Source organism: Trachinotus anak, unplaced genomic scaffold (assembly GCF_046630095.1).
Source record: "Trachinotus anak isolate AG129_WGS33_773 ecotype Australia unplaced genomic scaffold, CSIRO_AGI_Tana_v1 ptg000016l, whole genome shotgun sequence".
Classification (NCBI taxonomy): Eukaryota; Metazoa; Chordata; class Actinopteri; order Carangiformes; family Carangidae; genus Trachinotus; species Trachinotus anak.
The window spans coordinates 21,498,187-21,523,296 of record NW_027273867.1 but is presented as its reverse complement, the minus strand read 5'-3'; the positions used below and the strand labels follow the sequence as shown (position 1 = coordinate 21,523,296).

General features: G+C 41.3%; 1 protein-coding gene across 1 annotated transcript in view; it reads right to left on the bottom strand.

Moving 5' to 3' along the window:
* rnf19b (ring finger protein 19B) overlaps window positions 1-25,110 on the bottom strand; it is a 33,092-nt gene that overhangs the window by 7,071 nt on the left and 911 nt on the right. The window contains exons 2-3 of the mRNA XM_071501319.1: window positions 9,747-11,077; window positions 1,743-1,942 (exon numbers count right to left, since the gene is read on the bottom strand). Of these exons, the coding sequence (XP_071357420.1) occupies window positions 1,743-1,942; window positions 9,747-10,420 (874 nt within the window). The 5' untranslated portion in view covers window positions 10,421-11,077. The remainder of the gene's footprint in view (window positions 1-1,742; window positions 1,943-9,746; window positions 11,078-25,110) is intronic.

Sequence of the window (25,110 nt, the reverse complement as noted above, 5' to 3'; positions counted from 1 at the left end):
TGTGTGTGTGTGTGTGTGTGTGTGTGTAGGAGTAGTTGTTTTTGTTTGTGTACTCTGTATTCTGCTGACACAACTCAACACACTCCATCTTGTCTCTCTTTCTTCCTCTCTTTCTTCTTCTCTTCTCTTTCTTTCCTGCCCTCTCCATCTCTGCCTGCTGTGTCGTCTCCTCTCTGTCTCTGTAGATCTGTATCCAGTTGACTAAGCAGCAGGTTAGGCACAGACAGACAGGCAGGCAGAGAGGGAGCGGCCTGGATTGTTTTATGAGTCAGTTTCGGCCGTCTGGATCATTGTCAGTTCTTCTGAATACTTGGCAGAGAGAGGAAGACTGGAAGTGGTGAATTAAGAAGATGCAGAGAGAGAAGACCGACTGAGGACAGCTGCAGGGATTTACTTCATAGATCTTTAATCAAAATGCGATTAAAGACAAACACACATTTAAGAATGTTAGCACGCACAAGCACGCATATCTGTAGTGTGTTGTGTTTGTATCTCCCATCACTACACAAAGGCTGATATCTGTTTCCCCCTGTTTCCAGTCTTTGTGCTAAGCTAAGTGAAGCATCTCCTGGCTGTAGCTTCATATTTAACTCATGAGGGTGATAACAATCAAACAAAACCAAATGTCAACTATTCATTCAAGGAAGCTGTAAACAATTGTAGTGACCCCTTTTAAGACAAAACTGCATTTCAAAACATAGACTACATGTCTTGTGAGTGAACAGTGATAGATTTCATCAATTCATAAACCCAATGATGCAAAAAAATTCTATGATCAATAACTTGTTCACATGACATTTCTTAAAGAATAATTTCCTTACGTTTTAAAAATATTTTATAAACCATTTTTACTATTTTAAGTCAAAGCAGTGACCTTGTATGAAATCTTTCCGCCCTGAGCTGGGTGTATTTTTCTCTTCTTCTGCATTTTAAAAATATTTTCTGCTCTAGAAGAAGAGCCAAGTTTACAAGTATCTAAAATACGCACCACAAGAGTCACAAGATGTTTTTTTATTACCTTTATGTAATAATACACTCCTTTATTTTGAAGTAGCCCCACCAGATCTGAAAAATGTCTCCTAGAACACAACTGATTTTTTCTAAACTGTTTTTAAAAGTTTTCAATGTTTTAACACATCAAAAAAAGTCAAATCTTTAACTGATTAATGGAAACATAGCTGAAATACAGTTCAATACAGTTTTTGCATGTCATAAATGTGATGTGCACCAACAGAGCTGAGCTATTCATATCATTTTCTATGGGTGAAGTGCTGAGGTAGACGACTGATATTCCACCGTGTCTCTTTGTAAATCTCCCTCCCTCAGTTTAGACTGAGCCACGTTATGGTGACATTTTAAAACGCTGCACAACAGGATGAACAGTGCTGCAGTCCTGAAACTATCAAGTGGAGAAGCTGTGATATAAATAGTGTCTTGCACTTGATTGAACACGGTACGCTTCCTCCAGCGGTGGGAACTCTGGGGAGCTGGTAGAACAGACGCGAGACGAGTTTGACTCAGCCCTCTGACAGACATGAGATAAAGGCTGACTGACAGAGACGCCGGGGCACAGAGTTCTCAGGGTGTGAAATTCATTTTCGGGCCGGAAATGCTTGGGGAGATTTTATCTGTGTATTACGTCTGCACTGAGCACACATACATCTTTATGTTTGTGTGAAACTGTGGCACCTCTGTCTGACTTTTGATCCAGTCGTTTACTGTTGTTTATTCCAGGTACTCACCGGGCCCCTGCTCCTGCGTATAGCTGGGTGAGTGGTTGCTGTGGGTGTGCAGGGATTGCGCCCTCTGTTGGCGGGCGGAGTCGCAGGTCTGGTTGGGGTGCCAGGCCTGTTTGCAGTGGTAGCAGAACTCAGCGCCGCAGCCTTCTCTGCGACAGAGCAACCTGGGACAGCTGGCACAGCCCGAGGCGATGACGGCAAACCTAAGAGAAAGTGACAGTGGGGGAGAGGAGAGTTTAGTAATGACGTAACTGAAGGAGTCAAGTGATGAAAGCAGAAAAAAGACAACAGCTGTCAATCAATCCTGCAGTAAATTAAAGCTTGAATCAACAGAAATGAAAGGTTTGATTGTACTGCTGATTGTGAACTGGCTGTTCCATATTTCTGAGTCTGAACACCGCCCAAACACCCACATCTGAAACTGTGGGCAGCCACTCAGCTTGTGAGCTCCATCATGTTGATTTTACGCTACCTGCACAGCACGAAAACTGGGACGAGCCAAAGTAATCAACCATTTTTTTTTCACTCAAACCAAAGATAAAAGGTTTTCTGAGTTCTTGGCTGACGTCTGACTGGTGGTGAGAAGATGCCAAAGCGATGCACCATTTCTGTTAAAGGAAGAAGAGCCTGATCTTCCTGCTCCTTGTTGGTCAAACCTCACCTAACCTCTAAACCTTAATGATTTAACATGACTCTTTTCTCATATAAATATACTGTATGTGAGACAGTCGTGAGTCTGCTTGTTGCAACACTTCCTAGAAACCACATTAAACTGACATTGAGTGAAATATTCAATCCCAAACCACAATGTTTGGCAACATATTGCATAACTGACATGTGACTTTAGAAATGCTGCAAACTCAAGCTGAGTTTCCAGGAGAAGAAGATCTCAATACGGCCACTAATAGGCACATTACGTAGCCTGAGAGCTCTCTATAGCCTGAGAGGAGATTTGATCAATGCAGCAATCACTTAGTAACAACACTGAGAGAGAAGGGGAAAGAGACGGGATGAGGTCAATCAATATGGATTTCACAGGAAAAAGGAGGTGGAGAGGAGTGGAATGAGGTGAGTGAAGAAACAGCTGTGATGGAGTGATTCAAAGGAAGTGCAGTTCATCAGCAGAAAATAGCTGAAATCAAATTATCAATCAAATAGATTGTACCAACACAAAAGAACAAAAGAAATCACCAAAAGAAACCACTTGTTCTCCAGACTTCACACCAAATTTCCCTGAAATTTCATGTGTTTTTACAGACTTCCAAATGTGACCCAAACATTATAACTTCCATAGTGGAGGTAAAACTGACAGCCTGAAAGTGCAGACATTTTTTTTTAAATTTACATTACATACAATCGGAGACTAATCTCTCCATTTCTGTGTAGTTATGTTTGGCTGGCACATTTTTAAAGCAAATGCTGGTAAATGTGTCAAACATGGTGGCATTTTGGAACAATAAAAATAAAGATGGGAAACTGAAGAGAGGGAGAAAAACTGAGATATAAGAGGCTGTCAATCACTGGAGAAATCACAAAGGAGGCCTGTCATGAAATATTGTTGCCCAGCTAAGTGGAAGAAAACATGTTGGAGGAGTGATAATAAAAGCAGGCAGGGATTTTAACTTTTTTTTTTTGCCTTTATCCTACCCTGACAAAACAAAGCTGCTGCCAGTTTTCACCACATTAGTTGGGTTTCCAAGTTACACTATTAAAAGGAAGAGGAGCGTGGAAGATGTGATAACACAGCAAACTTGCAATTGTTTTGGCACGCCTCCAACACAATGTCGGCGGCCCCAACACGTCCCTCATTACCACCTCTTTGAACAGTGCGACAGGCCTGTTCTCAGAGCAGAATAAAATCATGGTTATCAGAGGAGACAAGGGTTTGCTTACTCAGGACAAGACGAGACATGAAGTGGCATCCCTGCAGAGACACTTCACCCTGCGTCTGTGAGGATTTAATTTAGACATCACTTCTGTCTTCAAAACACATCTGCAAAATTTAGCCAAGGTTCCTGTGTAATGATGAAACACGTGCTTTTTTTTAAACTATCCACAGTGTTTTCAACAGGAATCAAAGGTCAAACGGTCTCTCAACGGACTGAATACTTAGATAACCATGTGAACTCTCGATTCGTGTGAGGGAAACAAAAACACACAGATGCCAGTTTTGCAGTTTTTTCTGCTACATCAGCGCTCTGGTGTAAGCTCTCTTAAACAGAAACACAACAGCAGACTGTTAAGTGAGTAATGAAGAAGCCCTTCACAAGACAGACTGTTTGTTAACCTCTTCCCTGCCTCCAAACTCACTCTGACCTTTATGTGAAAACCCATTTTCTCCTTCATCGTAAGTGGAACTTCTTATTGTTTATACTTCATACTTTCCTCTGTGTTTTCAGTGAAGTCACACAGGGATTTGTATTTGTGGACAGCAGGCGACAACTATTCGATGGGTTTCATTGCAATCCATTAAATGGTTGTCACGACATTTGACTCATAACCACAAATGCACCAAAGTAACTTCATCCTCTCGGTAATGTCTGTACCAAATTTTATGGAAATCCGTCTGACGTTGCCATCCCTAGAGCCGTAGCATGGCTAAAACAAACAACCACAGGAAAAGAGAACGTGACTGTGCTCTCCTTCAGGCTAATTTGGGACTTGTTGTGGTGCAGAGCACAGGTCGCCACCACAGCTTTCGAATGGGAGAACAACCCCTGTCGACTGGTGGATATTCTACTGCAGCACAGACAGTAATCTGGTCTGACGCTTCCAGGATGAGAGAGGAGAAAAGAGAGGGACAGAGGTAGGTAAAACAACAGGAGATACAGGGAAGGTAAGAGGGGCATGTGAGATCAAGAGCCGAGATGTAAATGTTAAATGCAACAAGACAGAGGCTGGGAAAGAGAGGGATGAGAGGCGGAGGAGTTTTATGAGTGCTGACATGCTGCGCGTTGAGGGGAAACGTGCACAGACAGTCCTGTCGGCGTTCAGCTCCACCAAGAGCCACCTGGGAAGCCTGCTGAGCCTGTAAATGCAACGTTACCACACACACACACACGCACAGATGTAGACTAATAGCTGGGTGTATTTAACACCAGGGTGACCTGAACATGCATCAGGCTGACTCACTCTCACAGAAATGAAAAACACGAGCGTTGCGAGTCAGTCGACAACAAAAGCACAAAATTAGCAGCAATGACACACACACACACACACACGTACAGCAAGTCCAGTGAGTATGTATTGATCTGCTTAATTAAGTCGCAACTCCTGTTACCCCTGGCAACACTCCCTCTATGCCGCATCGATAGTCGCCATAGCAACTGACAGCCAGAGGAGACGGCAGAGGGCCACTCTTTGTTCTCACTGGATGCTCAGGTCTGACAGTCACACAGACTGAGACCTCATTGGCCGGACGAGGACGGAGGTCAGAGGTGAACAGCTGTGTTGTGACGGTGGGGAGATCGATCTATCAGGTTCCAGACCGTGTTCTTGTTCTGTGTTAGGCGTCACTGCTGAGAAAAAGCCTTTAGATTCACTGTTTATGCCAATAATTCTGACACTAATGTGAGATAAGATTTAGTTTTGTTCAGATTTATTTTGTACATCACCTTATTTTTCCTCAGGTGTATTGAGGGAATTGAAATATTAAAGTAATGGTAACTACAGTACATATATAACACATTCTGTTCTTGACTTAATTAATCCACTTTGCCTGTAAAGTTAGCGATGTTTAAAATTAGATTGGCAGAGTGGTATGATGTAAGGCTGTAAGATGTTGTATGACAGTAGTCTGTGTTCAATTGTTCATTATCTCCTTGCAAAGTTGTGAACGTGTTAGCAAACTGTTAACTATTTACTATTTAGCAGCATCATCATCATTATCAGCCATGTTTCTGGTTCTGTTTTGGTCTCCACAGAATCCTGAGATTGTTGGTTAACTGCAAATAATCATCCATTTTTATCTTATGCAATATAACATAATTCATGTAGTGGAATATTATTGATGAATAATAAATAGGCAATCATTACATTTTGAATTTACACTGATTATATGGTCATAAATGAGGACTGTCTTTCACTTCACTGTCTACTACATATCTTTCAGAAAAGATACGATACAAAAACCAGGTCATATTTACATAACTTTCCCCCAAGTGGACTGAGATGCAAAACACACACACACACACACACACACACACTCACACAGACACACACAGACACAGACACAAACACTGTATGCCCATTTTCAGCTATAAACACTCCATTCTCTGTAATACTGTGGAAATTCACACTTATTCACTGTTTCTGTGGAAGCCTCCTCTCCAGTAATGGACATTCAAGGCTGCCAGCAGCTCCTATTTGTGTGTGTGTGTGTGTGTGTGTGTGTGTGTGTGTGTGTTAGAGTGTGTGTGTGTGTGAGTGTGTATGTGTGTGTGTGTGTGTGTGTGTGTGTGTGTGTTTTCACGGGTCTGTTTCTCTGTCTCCAGCCCCAGCTGTCTGTGGTGAATAATAATTTGGACTTAGTCAACTCATCTAATTTAAAGGGGGTCTGACTCATTGCTGACGTCAGACAGAAAATTGTCCCGGTGAACATTTAGGTCAACTCTCCTTCTATGATACTGCTGATGCCAACACACACTTTGGTTTTGGGGGGTTTTTTAAACAGGAAATTGCCCTGACTTACGTTTTTTACCTGTGTGCTTCTCTGAACTTCAACATCTTCAAAAGTTATATGACTAACTGGAACCTTTACCATATTCCAACCGTAAACCTAAAATCCCCACCTTTGTCAATGGGGTCTGGCCTGAATGCAATAAGTAATAATCATACCAGGCAAAGAAAGTAACATAGGGACATAAACACATGTAAACCTAAAGCAATATTTACAATAATAGTGATCACACGCTTCTGACTGGACACATAGTAGCACTTACAACAACAAGGAACTGTAAAAATAGAAATAGGAAAAAGATATTCACTGTTACTCAGCGCTTACAGACTCAGTGTCTGGCACATGACAGACAGTGAAAACACCCAACCTGATTAAAGTGGAGTGAAATATTCCTCAGGAAATCAGAGGTCACAGCAGTTCATTCAACAGACTGCAATAAAATTTGTTGTTGATATTTATAGTCTCCAGAGAAAACAGGAAGTTATACAACTTTTGGTGACTCATAACCATTCATCTGGCACTACTATCAAAAATCTATCAAAATCTGCACTGGTTATTCGTGGTCCCCAGATGTTGGACCCTAATGTTTTAATAACTCCCAATAACAAACTGTGAAAGCACCAAAACATGATTAAACCTGACGTCAGAGACACTGACAGTGGCAATTATGTTCCCCAGAAAAGCAGAGGCCAAAGCCGTTGGTTTAAATTTCTAATTAATATTCATGGTCCCCAAAGAATGACGGAGAGGATGATTCTGGTGGCGCCTGACCTTTCAGCTAGAGCTACAACAGAGTTGAACTTTTCTTTTAACACTTGAAACACAAGAAAATATCACAGGAAACATTGGCCAGATTTCCATGAAATTTGTGTCAGTTATTAATAGACTCCAGATGATGAACCTTAACAATGTAGAAAGTCCCTGATTGCTCATTTAAGACAGTCACGAGGCGAAAATATCCACTTCCACTTAGGAAAAACCTAATTGCCAACAGACGGAGTAACTCTCATCGATGTTGACTTCTCTTTTCACTTTTGAAGGAAACCATTGAAAGGTTTATCTGCTACATATTTCACTTATTGGCTTATAAATGTCACTTACCATCTAAGGATTGCTCACATTAGCTAACATTAGCCATCATAAGCTACTGGTCACCAAACCAAATAAGGCTGGAGCAGCAAAACCACTGAGTGTACTGAATTGTGTGTGTTTTATTGCTAATGAATTCAACGTCTCATTTGTAAGATCCAGAATGTGTTATTTATTGTTTCATAATAAATGCAGCCTCACTTTAAAGCTTCCCACAAGATGAACCCCTCCCATAGACTTCCGAACTATGGATTGGCCACTGCCATAAATTCTTGTGTATTTTAACTCTTTCTTTCTATTTCAGATTGTTTTTATGTGTGTAAATGAACTGATTCACATGTGTAGATGAATAGTTAATGTGTATCTGCATTTGCAAATTCGCTTGCCTCAAATTTCCCCTTTAGAGATGAATAAAATATTATAATAATTGATTTGAATTTCCTCTATTTCCTCAAACTGTCAACTGCGCACAAGCACCACCCTTAGGACATAAAAGCTTCAAGTTTCACAGCCTGTTGAATGTTCCAACAAGAGTTTAGAAAATTGTAAATATTCTACCCCGTAGGTTCTGTACGGAGGGGCAGGAAAAACACACATGGACAGGCACATAAGGACAGATTTATGCCAAGATACCCCACAGACACTATGGCCTTCCCCTGTGACAGGACCAGTATTACTGTACAAAACCACAGCAGAAAAAATTCACTGAATATCTGCATCTCTCCTTCCCACACACACACACCGAAACACAAACACAATGAATCATGCTTGCTTTCTATGATGAAACAAACGCCTCTCATTTGTTCCAAAAACCAGACGAGAGCTGCTGTACCTCCAAACCCGACTGACTTTCCCTTCCTCCGACCACAGGGCGAGCTCACAGCCCTCTAACCCAGTTACAGTCTCTCTCCTCCACTTTCAAATTCAACTTCCTCAGCCCGCCTTTCTCTAAGCTAGCTCGCTCTGGTTCCTGTTCTTTACCCCGAGACATAGAAATACAGTCATTTATGTGGATTCTGAGGCAATACCGTGCATCTGAAACCCAGGAAATTACAGCAGAAAAAGTGCAGAAATAACCTAAAGGCAACTGATTGAGTGATCGGTGCGTCAGAGAGGGAAAAAGAAGGGAGAAAGAGGAAGAGAGAATGAGAGAAAAGACAAGTAGAGACAAGGATTTTACAGCTATTAGTCTGTTAATGATGATATAAACAGTCCAATGTAGAAAAGGTTAGTGGGCACAGTGTGTCTCGAGTCTCTCTGCAAAACTGTAGAAAAACTTTCCATAAACTAACATGACATCATATCCAGAAACTTGTTCAGTCATAACCAGATGTTGAAGCAGTCACTGCTCCCATTTTAATCTTAATATTCCCTTATTTTGTTTATGTATTCAGCTTCTCAGAAACTTATCTTAAACAGAAAAAAACTCTTTCTCAGATAAGACATGACTTCCGGCAACACTCCCTTTACTCATAGATCATGAAATGCTTCTTGCCTTGCAACATTTTCACTTTTTCTCTCTCTCAGTTTCTGTTCCTTACAATAACTTACTGATTTTTATTAAAACCTTGACATGGTGAATTCCCTCAAGGGAAACAGAGTGCATTTCAATTCCGGGACAAACCTGTGAGGCAGCTTAATCTCCCATCAGTACCACAGAAACACGAAGATGGAAACAAACTCCGCTGAAACTTGCACAGATGAGCCCGAACCAGAAACATAAATTCTCAATCTAACCTGTGTGACATTCATAACCCACATAACCAGATTTTATTCTAATCCCAACCCCAACCCTAAAATTGGCCTTTTTTCAATGGGGCCTGGAATGAATGTCTTCAGTACATCGCACAGTTCACTGATTGCTGAAACGATAAGTGGATTAATCAATAATTGCCTGTCTTTCATCAAGCAAAAATATCAAATCAATACCAAATATTCTCTGGTTCTATTTTAGAGATTTTTTGCTTTTCCATGTTTTTTATTCCATAGCAACTCAAATTTCTTTGAATAGTTTTTGAAGTGAGTGTACAAAATGATTCACTGATTCATATCAAAAACAATCAACTTGTGTTATGTTTAGAAATAAACACATGCTGCTATTTTCTGCAGTGATAACACCTGATCAGGTAAATACACTTGATGGTGTGATAGAAACAGTACGATGGAAACAGAGCCACAGCTGAAACAGGCACAGAGGAGCCGACCAGCAGCTTGAATGAAGACAATGGACAGTTTCTTACCCGCAGTCAGGCGCTGGGCACCATCGGCAGTCCGGATCGGAGGCGAGGCACCTCCGCAGCAGGAACTCCTCATACTTCTCCAGCAAGGCCGCATCATCCAAGATGTCCGCCACCTGCCGTGGGACCAGTCTCTCGGCACACTCAGGGCAGCTGAGCTGGACTCGGCTCTCTGTGATTTCGATGCGGAGGTACTGGCGCAGGCAGCAGAGGCAGGAGCGGTGGCTGCACCCCAGCAGCTCGGGGAGCTGGTCTGCGGGCTGGCACACCAGGCACAGGGGGCACTCCAGGAGGTTGGCCTCCCCAGAGGAAGGGGCTCCACCCAGGGACGGCTGGCTGGAGGACAGTGGCTTTGATGGGGTGCTGGAGGCAGCGTCCTGGGGGGTCGTAGCGGCTGTGGTGGTGGTAGTTGTGGGCGTAGTAGCGGAGGTTGCAGCAGGCGCTGAGCTCAGGGCAGAAGGCAGGAGCTGTTGTTGTGTGTGGTGATGTTGGTGATGATGGGACAAAGAGGTGGCCGCTGCTCCTTTGGGGCCCCTGGTGCCCCGAGAGCCCCGTTTGCTGTGGAAAAGGCTGTGGAAGGAGATGCGGCCCTGGCGTTTGCCCGCCGCACGGCACTTAGGGTTGGGGACGCCACTCACAGAGGAGTGAGGCGACTCTGAGTCCTTTTCTGATCCCATTTTCCCAGAAGAGACACACAGGGCCGGTTATTGTCCCCTGATACACGTTAATGTATCGCAGAGGGACAGTGAGCTACACAAACACACACTCAAACACACACAAAGGAGGATTTGTCCCCCTGTGAAAGCCAAACTGGAATTGAAATGCTATTCAGGCTCCTGGCAGAGAAACTTGGGTGTCACGTCCTTCTCTCCCTTTTATGAGAAACTAAACATTATCAGGAAAAGACAGAGTGAGATAACAGAGAGGCAAACAAAAAACGAAAGAGACTGCGCAAGTTGAAAGTGGAAGAAAAAAAAATTCCCTTCCGAGTTTCTCTCAAACCTGGCGGCCAAGCGGTTCACGAAAGAAAAAAAAGTACCTAATCTTTCATCTCCCAGGCAGATTTGAGGTCAAACATTCAAGATTTTCACTGTCAGACACAAAGATTAATGTCTGATTCAATGAGTGACTCTCTTTCTTAAAAGCAGAGCTGGGTAAAAAAAAAAGAAAAAAAAAGAAAGGTAACAGAAAATCCACAGAGCAGAGTTGTTGTTGTCCGAACGCTGTAATAATCCTCAGTGTGGATTTAATTCTCTCCAGCTGTATTCAGAGCCTCTCCTCTGCTCGTCTTCCTCTCCTTCTTGTTGAACACCGGCCTCTCTGAACGGTCTTTTCTGTCAGGAAGAAGAGAGCAGGAAGTTAGCACAAAGAGCATGCTCAGTATGACACACACCTCTCTTATTCCCCCTGCTCGCGCTGCCTCTCTGCCTCTGCTCTGCTCTTCCTGGGTTTTGATCATTAACTCTTGTGGCCCTGAGCTGATTATCTGTCTGTGCTAATTACATTTAAATACACAGACACGCCCGTTAATGCAAGAAATGTTACACAATGCATGTATGTGTTAAGTGACCATGACTGAAGGGTTAAATAGAAACAAAACTGCACTAAGACACATTAAATCATCAGTTAAATCTGTGACATCATCAATCAGTCTGACCAATCATGTAAGCATGTGAAACCAGTCTCCGTCTCTCGCCATCACATTGAGCACTGCGAGCTCTTCCTCCACTTCACACTGCGCTGCTAGTGCCGTTACCATGGTGACGCTCACTATGGGAGAGCGTCACCACACACAGATACGCACACATGAAAAGACACACTCAAACCTGTAAATGAACACAAATCATAGGCCACACACACACATATTCCAGTCACGTGCACACATACAAATACACACAAATTAACACACACACACACACACACACACACACACACACACACATTACCAAATGCAAAGACACACACACAGTCAAACAGACATACAATAAAACATGAAAACACACACATACAAAGACATGTTCACATGGATACACACGTGTATACAAGTACACACAAGAAAACAAGTACATAATTATATATATATATATATATATATATATATAGAGAGAGAGAGAGAGAGAGAGATACACACTGCCAAATCCCAAAATTTAATACAAATACAAAACACACAGATACAACACATACAAAGACATGTTCAACCCTGTAAGAGAACACACACCAACTGTAAATCATCAGCCACCCACACACACAACTCTGAATGAGCACACAAAAGTGAAAAGTGATAATTATGTATACACACACACACACACACACACACACACACACACACACACACACACACACACACACACACACAGTTAATAAACTGGTAAATGAATACACACTCATACACATGAAAACATACACTTCCAAAATGCAGAAGCACACACAGACAAACAGATACACACCGTAAAAGAACCCCTCCCACACACACACACACACACAGACACACAAAGTGAGCACAAACACACGTGTACAGATGATAATTACATGCTGTGTCCCCGCTACAATAACAGGCCTTGTGAGCTGTATCCTGTGTGTAAGAGACACTTAAAAACTCTTGTGTGTTATCAGGTTGTTGGATGTTTTCAGTACAAGTGTATTTCTGTGACGTCATGTTTTACAGTAAACTCAGCCGAAAGATCATGTGTCCTCTCATAGGTTAAAAAACCTCAAAACTCACAAGAAAACAGCTAAAAATGTGTTGTCATCACAAAGTTAAAGCAAGGTTGTGTCTCTAAGTTCCTGAAAAGTCGTTACAAAGACGGAAGGATGTTTTCTCTCTCTCTGACCAGCAAATCTGATTAGACACACACGCACGCTCAGGGTAATGCTGACCCAGTGAACGTCAGACCATTCAGAAGACTGTGACCTGTGCGTCTGTGTGAGGGTGGATTCACGTCACTGACAGATCAGCTGACCAGTCACCGAGCAGCAGGCCGACAGAGATACCGGCTCTGCCAAGTGTTTGCTCCAGGCTCAGCTGAAAAGTCTGAGTCTGTTATAATTTCAAGGTCAAACAGAAAACAGAACCCAGGGACCACAAAACTGATTACACACTTTTATTTTATTTGCTAAATAAATAAGGAGAAATGGACAATACTTTACTACTACACCACACAACAGACAGACAGGCAGAGATGCCTCTAATCCCATGGATGAGAATAAAGGCCTGTAGCAACACACAGACTGCACCCATTTCCACCAGGATTGTCTCGTTTTCTACAAACTACAACAGAATAATCTGAAAGATACAATAATCCCATGAAAACCTGACACATACTGGCTTTTATACATATTTAAAGTCAATTAAAAAATATATTTTGAGGGTGCATTTAAGGAGAGAGCACCGCCAAAAGATGTTTATGCTAATTAATATTAGACACTGCTTTTAATGTATTGTTTACATGTCCACAATGTCATTTTTTTTAAATCACATAAAAGCATAAAATCCAGATGTAAATCCAGCAAGGATGCGGAAATATGTTGTGCAGGCATCACATCAGCTGGACGCTGGACAGCTCAGTCTGCAACATCCTGCTCAAACACGGATTTAAGATCTTTGGGGATAAGAAACAAGTGTTTAACTGTAAATTAACCAGACGAGGAGTCGACAGTCGTGCTGGGAGCTCTGAGGCTGTATTTCATCACAGCTGTGTTTTGTGTGTAATGTTCACCGTCTCAGTTTAGCGTGTCAGCCTGCAAAAGATTAGCTGCTTAGAATTAAACTCAAAGTACAGCTGAGGCTGACGGGAGAGTCATTAGTTTTGCAGGTGTTTACACATAAAACAAGGTATTATATAGATTAAAATGCACACATACACATCCATTAACGGTAACCATGGCAGCACATCACTCACCCTCTTCTCAGGGTCAAACGGGGACTTCACCGAAATGTGTGGTATAAAAAGCCTGCAGTTTCTAAATATACACTCCCAGCTGCCCAGTAGTAGCCCTCTCCTCTCTACACACACACACACACACACACACACACACACACACACACACACACACACACACACACACACACACACACACACACACACACACACACACACACACACACACACACACGGACACGGACACACAGATCTACTATTCAAGTTGGTAAAACTGGTTTCTTTTTCCAACAAGGGCCAGTTGTGTAATGATGTTTTGTACTAAGTTGCTTCACAGCCTGATGAAGAAACACCTCTTTCTTTCAAAGAGATGTCTCTGATGACAACACACACACACACACACACACACACACACACCTTTTTGTTTTGTTTTTAGGAAAAGCGGTGGCGAGATTTCCAACTGCTGATAAACACTTCCTACTTCTCTGAAGAGGCAACACCACAAAGATCAAAAGTTTAGATGAGTTCTTTCCCATATTTCTAACTGATGATTTAATTCTGCTCTGCTGTTCCACTTTGATTCATGTTGTCTCGCAGCCTGGAGGAACACAAACACAACACACTGATGCTGATGATAAGAGCCAATGAAACAACAGGTTAACAGACAGAAGACAGAGAAACGCTTTGCCAGAGCTGTGAGAGTGTGAGAATGGGGAGGCTTAGTGCGTGTGTGTGTGTGTGTGTGTGTGTGTATACATGGTTTTTTCTATGGTTGTGTGGACAAATTTTAGTTTAAAACTACTGTTGTCAGGACATTTTGGCCGGTTGCTGCCCTAAGACTTGATTTTAAGGTTAAGGTTAGAATTAGGTTTAGGTTACAGTTAGATTAAGAGGCTAGGGAATGTGTTATTTCCAAGACTGTCCTCACAACTATGGAAAGATGTGTATGTGGTGTGTGTGTGTATGTGTGTGTGTGTGTGTGTGTTGAATTGAGCAGCAGTGGAGTAGGAGGACAAGTGTGGAACAAAGGGTGTGTGAGCGTGTCGATAACAAACCAAGTCCAGATTGTGAAGTTCTCAGGCTGTTCAGAGCCATCTGCCAAACAACGGCATGAACACACACACACACACACACACACACACACACACACACACACACACACACACACACACACACACAAACGTCCGGCTTCATCCAAAAAGCATCCTGTTTTCCTGTGCAGTCGGTCGGTGCAGAAGACGACCGTGGACGTGGACATGACTGTGTATGTTTTGGTTCGCAGATAAACATCAAGCAGCCAAACATTAAACAGATTAAGATGAAACTGTTGACTCAGCACTTCACAGGCCCTTACTTCCTCTGAAGTCAGGTGACTGGTCAAAATTGCTTGCTGTCCCTGTGAGTAATTCCCACAACGCACAGAAAATCTTGCTTTCTGGCACCTGGTTCCCATGACAACCCTGGTTCTCATGACAAAGATGGCTGCCGCCTTTTATTTCTGACATCTGCGCCAGGTTGAGTGCAGTTAATTAACAGTGTGGTGGAAAAACAGCGGCACTCCTCCTGCATTCAACACTTTACTTCAAACCAAATCAAAAACAGCTTTATTGTCCATCTTTGTTTGCATAAAAGTAGAAATTCGTCTCGCTCTGCAAACAATCTGTGTGGTCACATGTGGATTCGATGACACAGAAGGTCATGGACCGGCCTCAAGAAAAGCTAACTCATAAGTATGTTGTTCTTTAATCCACCACGTTTGTAATACATGGTGTAATACACACTGCAGCCTTTAGAGGCCACTAGTGCAGCTTTTAATCTTGTGTCTTTGTGGGATGTTAAACTATGTGTTTCAAAACTACCTAAATGAAACATTACAGTGCAACGTCAACCATATAATCAGACACTAAAGGGAGAGAGGGAGAGAGAGGGGGAGAGAGGGAGAGAGGGAGAGAGAGGGAGAGAGAGGTGTGCTCTGCAGGTAATCTGTTCTCAGCACTTCTCAGACAGACTGTTCTGTTTTAGACTGTGAATCTATGCCTCAGCACTTTGGGATCTTTGAATCTCTCCCTGCAGGGCACGGCCAACCTACATGCTGCAACTGGCTGGACACACTCTGCACATCTTATAGGTACACACACTGACACATGGATAGTGCTAAAATGATAATTTGATTAATCAATTAGTTTTTGTTGCAAAGATTTGCAGTTTTTCTCAGTTTTATATAATTGCAAATTGAATTTCTTTGTCTTTCCGACTTTTAGTCAGACGATACAACCAAAACAACATCAACCAGGGCTCAAGAATCGAGTGATGGTCACTATTTTTAAAATATTTTTAGAGTAAACATTCAATTAATCTGCAAAAAAAATCTACAGAATAATCAATAGTGAAAATAATTCAAATAAATAAACACAAAAACATGATACAAAGATCAAATGAGTAATAAATTGTCCAGTAAAATAACACAAGCATCAGATTAGAGTCACAGAAGAAGAAGAACAGTTTATAAGACTGAACTGATTCAGCCAGCGTGGGCTCCACTGGCAGGTTATTCCACATTAGAGAGGCTGTAATGAAGAATGATTGGCCACTCACACACACACACACACACACACACACACACACACACACACACACAGACACACGTGTACTTCTGAGTAATCAGCTGTGCTACAGGTGTTCTGCTGTAAGAGCTGATTGGTGTTATGCAACAAGATGATTCACTGCGAGGCTCAACACGTCTGTACAAGATCCACACTACAGCACACACACACACACACACACACACACGTGCACACACACGCACGCACGCACGCACACACACACACACACACACACATGCACAGACACACACACACACACACGCGCGCGCACACACACACACGTGCACACACACACGCACGCACACACACACACACACACACACACATAGAGGTGAACTTGACTTAGGTCAGTAGTTTGGCTGGTAGTTAATAGTTTACAGGTATTTATACTCAAGTAAAACAGTCCATGTGAAAGTACTTTACATACGTATTTTATTTGGTTGAGAAAACAATATAACCATGGGGCTTTGGGTTTTATCAGCTAGAAAAAAACTTTGTTTTCTTTAATATATAATAATTAAATGATGGCATTTTAGATGTGAAATCTGAAAAGTAACAGGTAACTACAGCTAATGTAGCAGAGTAAACAGGACAATATCTATTTACTGAAATGTAGTGAACAGAGTGAAGTTATATAAAATAGAAATACTCAAATCAAGTAAAACAACCTCAAGGTTAAAAGGGAGTGACTAAATCTACTTTATTACTCTCCACCACTCCCTGTGACATACTGCAGCCTTTTCCAGTCACATAATCAAATCACTGTGAGTAAATGTTTCTCTCCATTCTGTTTTTCTGCCAAGCACATTTTTCATTAGATGTCCTGAGGCCTGTGTTTCCTAAGAAGTTCAGCCCCGTGTTTTTTGTCTTTGCAGATTCCCAGGAAATCTGTCAGGCTGCTCTGAACCTTGCTCTCGTAAATAATCTAAAAATCTAATAGTAACCTGTCCGTCCACACTGATGCACAAGCACGCAGCTTCCCTCATGCATAGTGTACTTAAGGACGTCTATTAATGAGTTCAGTAGAGATTTCACATGCCTTCATTATATCTGACCAAGTGCAGAAAAAAACATGCCTAAACAAACCAGTTTATCAGCCTCTGTTTGTTCATGATGACTTCTGTTAACTAAACACACACACACACAGGACAAAAAACATCCTTTAAATAACTGAGTCACACAAAAAAAATAAAAATACAAATCTAGGAACATTTCTCTTTCAAATGTTTCACTAAACAGTCAAATCAAACTAAACAGATTACCCTGCTGTTGCACTCAGAGTTCAAGAGCATCTTATCACTTTGGTTAAGAGCATCAGCTAAAAGCCCACAATCTAAACTGACTGATGACACTGTTTCTACACAAGCAGATCCACAGAGAGCTGAGGTGCAGCTGCCGGCTCGCCTTTAGACTGTTAGCCTGTTTGTAGTTATACTGACTGAAACCCTGCTAATCTGAGAGCCGGGGGCCGGGGGCCGCCCGCCGAGGGGGCCGACGGTCTCTGGACAGAACAGGTGGTCCCCTACTCAGCCTGCAGCTAATAATGCATTATGTGTATGTGTGTGTCTGTGTGTGTTAAGGGGGGAAGGTTATTTTGTGGGAGAGCTTATCAGAGACAATCAGCTAAAAGGCAGTGAGATAACAAAGTAAAACCTTTGTGAGTTGCCCCGGCTGGAAAGATCTCTCAGCTCTTCCAGAGAAACTGCAGGCAAACAAGGAGCATGTGTTGCTTCATAAGCAAAATACCAACTGACTACTTTTATTTGCTGTGTTGTTTTCCTCAGGCAGAAAATGTATCTGTTACTTAAGTAAAGAATCAGTCCCACTGTGTCAAAACTACTTTATTACAAGTAAAATTTCCTTTAAAAATAGCAAAATATACTTTATTATAAAGCTGGACTTTGATATTGTAGCTAACTGAGGTGGAGCTAATTTTAATAATACTGAAGTAGCTCATAACTCCACTAGAGTAGGCCTACAGCTCTTGAATAAATGAACTCTACTCTTGTGACTCCTGCTTCTTCAGTTAAAAAATGTGTTGTAAATGGATTATAAATAACTGTAGGGCCCAGAGGATGCACCTTTCCATTTTCTTCACATTAAACACACACACACACACACACACAAACACCATATGGATATGTTAACAAGGTTAAAAACTTCATTTTCATTGGAGGGCATCTTTAACTTTTCATATTATACAAGATGCCGTATCTTCAATTGATGTTTCTATTTGAATTGGTGTGGTTAAGGACCTTGGAAGGACCTGTGTCTCCAGCTGTAACTACAGAGGGACCCACATCGTCATGACTGGTGTAGGTAATGAAAGCTAGTGACCCGTTATCATGAGAGTTTTATTGCTTCAGCTGCGCTTTCTAAACAGCAGTTAAGTAGCCGTTGCTCTGTTGTTAGGCATCGCCCGGCCCTGAGGTAGTTACAGTTTTAATGGAGCACATAGATCAGCAGCACAGACTGCACATCCACATTATCACTGACTGAATGTCCCTTTAACAGAAGTGAGGTCGAGCTTTGGAGGATCTCTGTATCCTGGTGAGAACATTTGGTTCTTGTGCAAGGTATACAGGAACACACACACACACACACACACACACACACACACATCAAGGCTACTTCCAGTGAGCAGAAGGACTGACTGAGTCACACATGAAATATCATAACTGATTAACTGGGTAATAACGACACTTTAGAGCAGAAACCACCGTGTGCCAACTTCAGAGCTGATTCAGTGAGTTCTGGGCAACTACACTGCAGCCTCCTCCCACACAGCTGCTTTCATCACACCGCCACACAAATTAGAGGTATTTTTAATAATAATTAATGTGTTAAATAACAATTCAGAAAGGCCATGCCCTGTTTCAGCATCAAATACATACACCCACATTCAAACCTTCACACCTGGGACCTGCTCAGTCCAACTGTGGAAATAAAAGAGAGTGAAACGTACCCGGTTCACATCCCACCAGGAAACGTTTCAACATGCCAGTCACTTCTCCTTCTTTCTGTGTTTCCTGTCATTTTTAACTCTAAAACAGTCTAATAAAGAGGAAAAATGACCAAAATAATGTTCACCTTGAAATTAATAAAAACAATCTTACCTCAAGGTTCACTTACTAGCTTTTTCTGGAGTGTTCAACCACATCTTTCAGTCTTTATCAGCATCAATCTCAAACTCATAACCTCCACTAATCACGACCGTGAGACACAGTTGAAACTGCCAGAAAAATCTATTGAGTGAACCTCGTGTTAAGAATATTCTTGACTTTTCTTAAGTTAGAAATAAACTTAAATGTTGAAATGAACAAGGCTAAAGGTCTACAGCCAGGGATGTGGCTAACACGCTGTTGTTTAGCATGCTAATATTTGCTAATTAGCACTAAACACAAAGTACAGCTGAGGCTGAAGCAAAGCAGATTTTTGGCCTGATGATGATCCTGGATGAAGAGTTTAAGGATCATCACAATAATAATAATTCATCCTGATGTCAGACCAAATTTAATGGCATTTTCATTCAGTCAGGACCAAAGTGGTGGACAGACAGACAGACAGACAGACATGTCTAAACACTGTTTCTCAGCCTCATATGTTTACAACAGATAGCAACTTCTCCGAAACACTCACTGAAAGAAGTGGGGAACTGTTTTTTAATAGTTCCCAGCAGAGCAAACTGCACAAAACCAGTATTTAAACCACAACTGACAAGCTAAAAACAAATGATTGAGAAACATTCACCTTCACAACATGTGTTTATGCTCTTCTGAATGTAATAATAATCAAATGAATGATCGTTAATTTTCACTTTTAGGTGAAATATTTTCACTTAAGGTGAAAAAAAAAAAATCCCTTTTGGGTGAAATATTCCATTAGATACTGTTCCTTGTTCAGTGGCACCTCAGCATCTGGCTTTAAAGGAATAGTTCATGCATTTTGATAAATACACTTATTTGCTTTCTTGCAGAGAGTTAGATGAGAAGTTTCACTGTGAAGCTGCAGCCAGAGGCTGGTTACAGTCGGTGCTGCAGGGGAAGCTAAAAGCACCTCTGAAGCTCACTAATTAACATTTGTCTAACCCAAACAGAGTCACAGTGTAAAAGTAGTCCAGTTGTTGTACTCAGTTAAACTAACCAGCTGCTGGCTGTGACGCACAGGCATGAAAGTCTACAACAGCTTTTTCTTGCCTGTTTATCTGAAACACAACCATCTGGTCAGAGGAGGAAGCTTCAAGTCTATCACCAATCATACTTTCTTCTCATTATAAAAAAGAAAAGAAGTCTCATCGGCCACATCTGTTGAAACAGATGTCACAAAGAAGACCGACATGTAAAATCTTCACACACTGTTGGTTTCTTGTACTTTGAAAGTAGGCGTGGGCTGTCACAAACACAAACATTAAAGGAATGACAGTGTCTCACTTTCACTAACGCTTTTTGTCTGTCAGAAATTCAACATTTACAGTAAACTAGTGGGATGAAACTAAGAGCCTGAGGAGAGCTGAAGCTACTGTCACACAGAACATGAAGCACTTATTGTTTACTGTCAATATTTCACACATCCAAAGTACAAAATACACTTTCCGAACAGCCACCCACATAAAATGCCGTATATACGCTGTTGTTTTGTAAGCAAGGTGATTAGATTTTGGCATCTGAACATGTGGGAGAGTTGATAGAGTGATATCACAGATAATGCAAGTATTATTCTGTGGAAAAAACAGACATGTGGTTGTCAGGGTGGCCTGCTGTTCCTAGGAATCCAGCTCACACACCGACAGACACACTGACTGAGTGTGTGAGTGCGTCTACATGAGCCTCTCCCCCAGAAAAACTTCTAAAAATGTGGTAAAATGCAGTTCACAGTAAAACTTCTGCTTCCTTAGACACCCAAAGGTGCACGCAAAATGACTTTCAATAGAATAACATACTTAAAACGTGTGTGTGTGTGTGTGTGTGTGTGTGGAGATGTAATATGAACAGATGATGTTTGCACACCCATCTTCGTTGGAAATTGACTGCACAGTTGGCAGATTTCCACGTCACCAATTAAATTATGCTGCATCCACTATTTCCAGTAAATTCCAGTTTCCACAGAAACTGGCATGAATCTAATGTCTCTATATCTCTGCTTTTACCAACTAAAACTCTAAGTCAAGTAAAAGTCATGGGATTTTTTTTCATCCATTAGTTGATTTACAGTGATTTAAGACAATCTGCCATTTTGCTGAAGGTCAAAGCAGATTTCTGAATATTACTGTGATACAAATGTGATAAATATGGTTGGATATCAACTAAAATTGTTTAATACTGGTGTCAGTAGGACGCCCAGGCTTTGGTACAGATAGGGCCTGATAACCAGACTCAACTGGCATTCAATTCACTTTATCATTCAGTCTGAAACTGTGTTCACTGGGGGGTGATTTGCCCAGCTGACCTCATTTTCAGTCACACAGAAGCAGTTAACTTAATGTTTGTCATGTTAATCCAAGAAAAACACAAATTTAAAGCTGCTGTAATGAATATTTTTATGTTAACAAAGGATGAAATGTTGGTGACAAACCCACAGATAATTAATCATCACCTCACTCTGCAGACTCTGCAGTTCCCCACACCTCTGCAAAACATTTGGCATCTTTCAGCTCATTGTTTTGGTTTCACTGCCCACAACTTCTCTGTTTTGCTTCAGTTTCACTGTTCTTTGAACAACAGCAGGCAGCTGTTTTCAATAGCCTGCTACCACATGGCAGACAGACAAAGTTAATGACCAGCTGGTGAACATAGTTCAGCATTTAGCAGCGAAAGAGACAGATATTTCCCTCAGGAGTCGGTGGAGACCAAAAAGGAGAATGAATATTGGACTTCCATTCATTAGGTGATAAGAAACAAGACTCCAAATGTCGCTGTGTTTGCTCGATGATAAAGTACAATGACATCCATCTCATCGAGCTTGTTGCCAAGATTATAACGACTAATCGATCTGTCTGTCTCTCTGGAAAAATTTTTATATTATAGTCTTAAGGGATGAATGCAGAGGGAGGCAGATGGGTACACAAATGGAGAGTTTGAGCATTTTCTCTTTTTCCCACTGACTCTCATTAACACCTCTCTCTCTCCCACTCACACTCACAACACACACACACACACACACACACACACACACACACACACAGTACATCCAGTAGTCAAGAGCAATGCACTGGAAGGTGGAGGTGGAGAGAATCGGGCTGGGAGTGTCTATAATTAGAGGAGCGTTCGGGAGCCATACTGCTGAGTTCGTTGAATGTTTAATGTCAGGCCTGCAGGCGCTACAGTTGCAAAGAGCAAACCTCTGAGCCCCTTTACTCCACGCTTTAACACACTCACACACACACCGGGGCCTGCACAGGGCTGGGTGAGGTGTAACTGTAGTAAACGGGAGGAGGGGGCTCAGGTTTCAGAGAGGAAACAGCAGCACAATGCACGGACACAGGCTCAGTGTATCTGACGACTGAGTGCCTAATTCCCGGCTATTGTCTGTAACCTGAGCCACGTAATGACACGGGAACCCAAACCTCCTCTGGATGAGGTAATGGTCAAACACATCTGACCAGGAAGACGGAGAGAGCACAAAGTCAGACTGTTCCACCTCACATCCTTAGTAAATGTGGTGTTTTTAAAATGAAATCCGGTCGGCCTCACTTTTTAATTAAATGATAACAGCATACTTTACTTTTTACTATTATCATGCTGTATGTGTTTTGGAAATATTAGCAATTATTGAAGTTAATCATTTGATACCTTTAAAATTTTGAGAAACAAGCAAATGAAAATTCTTTTGTCCAGAGAAAATGAATCAGCAACTATTTCTGAAGTAAATATATCAAATATCAGCTGTTTCAACTTCTGAAATATGAAGATTTGATGCTTTCCTTTGTTATAAATGGCAGAAAACTAAATATCTTGTTGGTCAAAAAACAAGACATTTAAATACATTTTTACAGGCTTTCTTTCCTTCAAATTGCTGTCGTTTTATAAACAAAATGATTAACCACCTACTAAAAAAATAATTGGCAGATCAATGTTGCAGCCCTACTTTTGCTATTTCAAGGCTGTTAAATAATATTGTTAATTTGTTTTTGTTAATAGATTTTTTATAATTTCAATAGCTATGCAGTGACAAACACAGAGCTGCACCTGAATCAGTGTTTGTTGGGATGCTTCCTGTGAGCTCATGCAGTGTCAGGCAGATTATGGTCAGGAGCATAGACTATAAATAAAAAACACAAAATTTCAAAGGGAACAACTGCAGATCAATATAAACTTCAGTGCTAATTTAAGGTGTTTAACCAGATCTGCTCACAGCAACATTTTACAAACAACTCCATATTCTTAGTGCTGCATCAGTCTGATAATGGGATTTTATTGGAGGAGATAATGGCCTCATTCAACAGATCAGGGATCTTAGTCACTGTCATTACAAAACTGTATCTGTGTAATTTCATAAAGCTACTAGAAAAATATCATTAAAATCAACAAATCTAACTCAACAAATCTAATTTATAGTGAAATTCACAAGTGATTCCTGTCAGTTCCACACAGTGAGGTTAACAGAGTTTATATTTTACAGACAGAAAACACAACAGGTATTGAATATGTACTCAATATCAGCCAGTCCTCTGTGTTTAGGTCACAGACTGATCCATACGGGTTCATTTGGGATCAATATTGATATTTGAGAGTTTAACAAAATCAGACAATAATATCTGGACCAATGTAAATATAAATGCCTGACATAAACAAACCTTGTGATGGGGATCTTTTGAATTTGGTTATTAGAAAAACTGTGATTGGACATTTGGGACAAACTAAGTTAATCAGGTGAAACTACCACAAACGTAATTTCTTGTCATTCCACACATACACATATGTCAATATTGATATATCTGTGATAACCTAATATCAGCCCATAATGTCGGCCCCTTTGCTTGGTGCGTTGACAACAGTGTGATATATCTATAAAACAAAACTGTCAGGGATAAAACAATAAGCTCCCGCACTTATTTCTATTGGCTTCCTTCTGCTTCTTACAGTTAATCACATCTTGCCTTGAAACAGTTTTTCAGTATTAAAAAAAAAATAGCACTGGCCATGCAAATGTATTGATCGAGCTCTTGGGTAGGTGTCAAATCATGACAAAGTCGAATTCGAGCATCCCAGTTTCTTTCAATGCAGAAACAGAACTAAACGGGTGGGTTCACTACATCACTCCACTTCAGGCTGCGTCAGGTAAAATGTTCAGTCACAATTCATTTTCAACTGGTCCAAACATTCTTCCTGTCTCTGTGCAGCTCCTCATCCCCACCCCCATCCAGCTGGTACTCCAAGCATCTTAAAACAAATGTGAACACTGATTCTTTGTTGTCCTGCTTTAAACCTGAGGAGGAATAAACACACCTACATACACGTCAAATCCACCACTTCAGGCTTCTCTGCATCACTCACTCAATCCTACATGGTAATTTACTTTAAACATTATTTACAAGGACTCTTCTAAATATCTTTTCAACAATAAGCGAGTGGGCACACTGACACAAAGACTCACCGTCACCAGCATCACAGCTAAGCCCTATGATGACTTACAACACATGACAACTCCTTAACAGGTATTTATGGACAAGACCAGACCAGTTCTCTAGACTAATGCTGGCTGATGTTTATGTTTATGAGCTTTTTTACCCAGAACATTACACATTACACAAATTCTTAGTGTTTTTACAGCCACAATATTTACACAAATCCTATATTCGGTACGTTGTCTTTTCTCCAAGGCCGCCAAAACATCACATCTTTTTCACCTTGAATTGTATGATCATAAAAAGTAGCCTCAAAAAGAAGG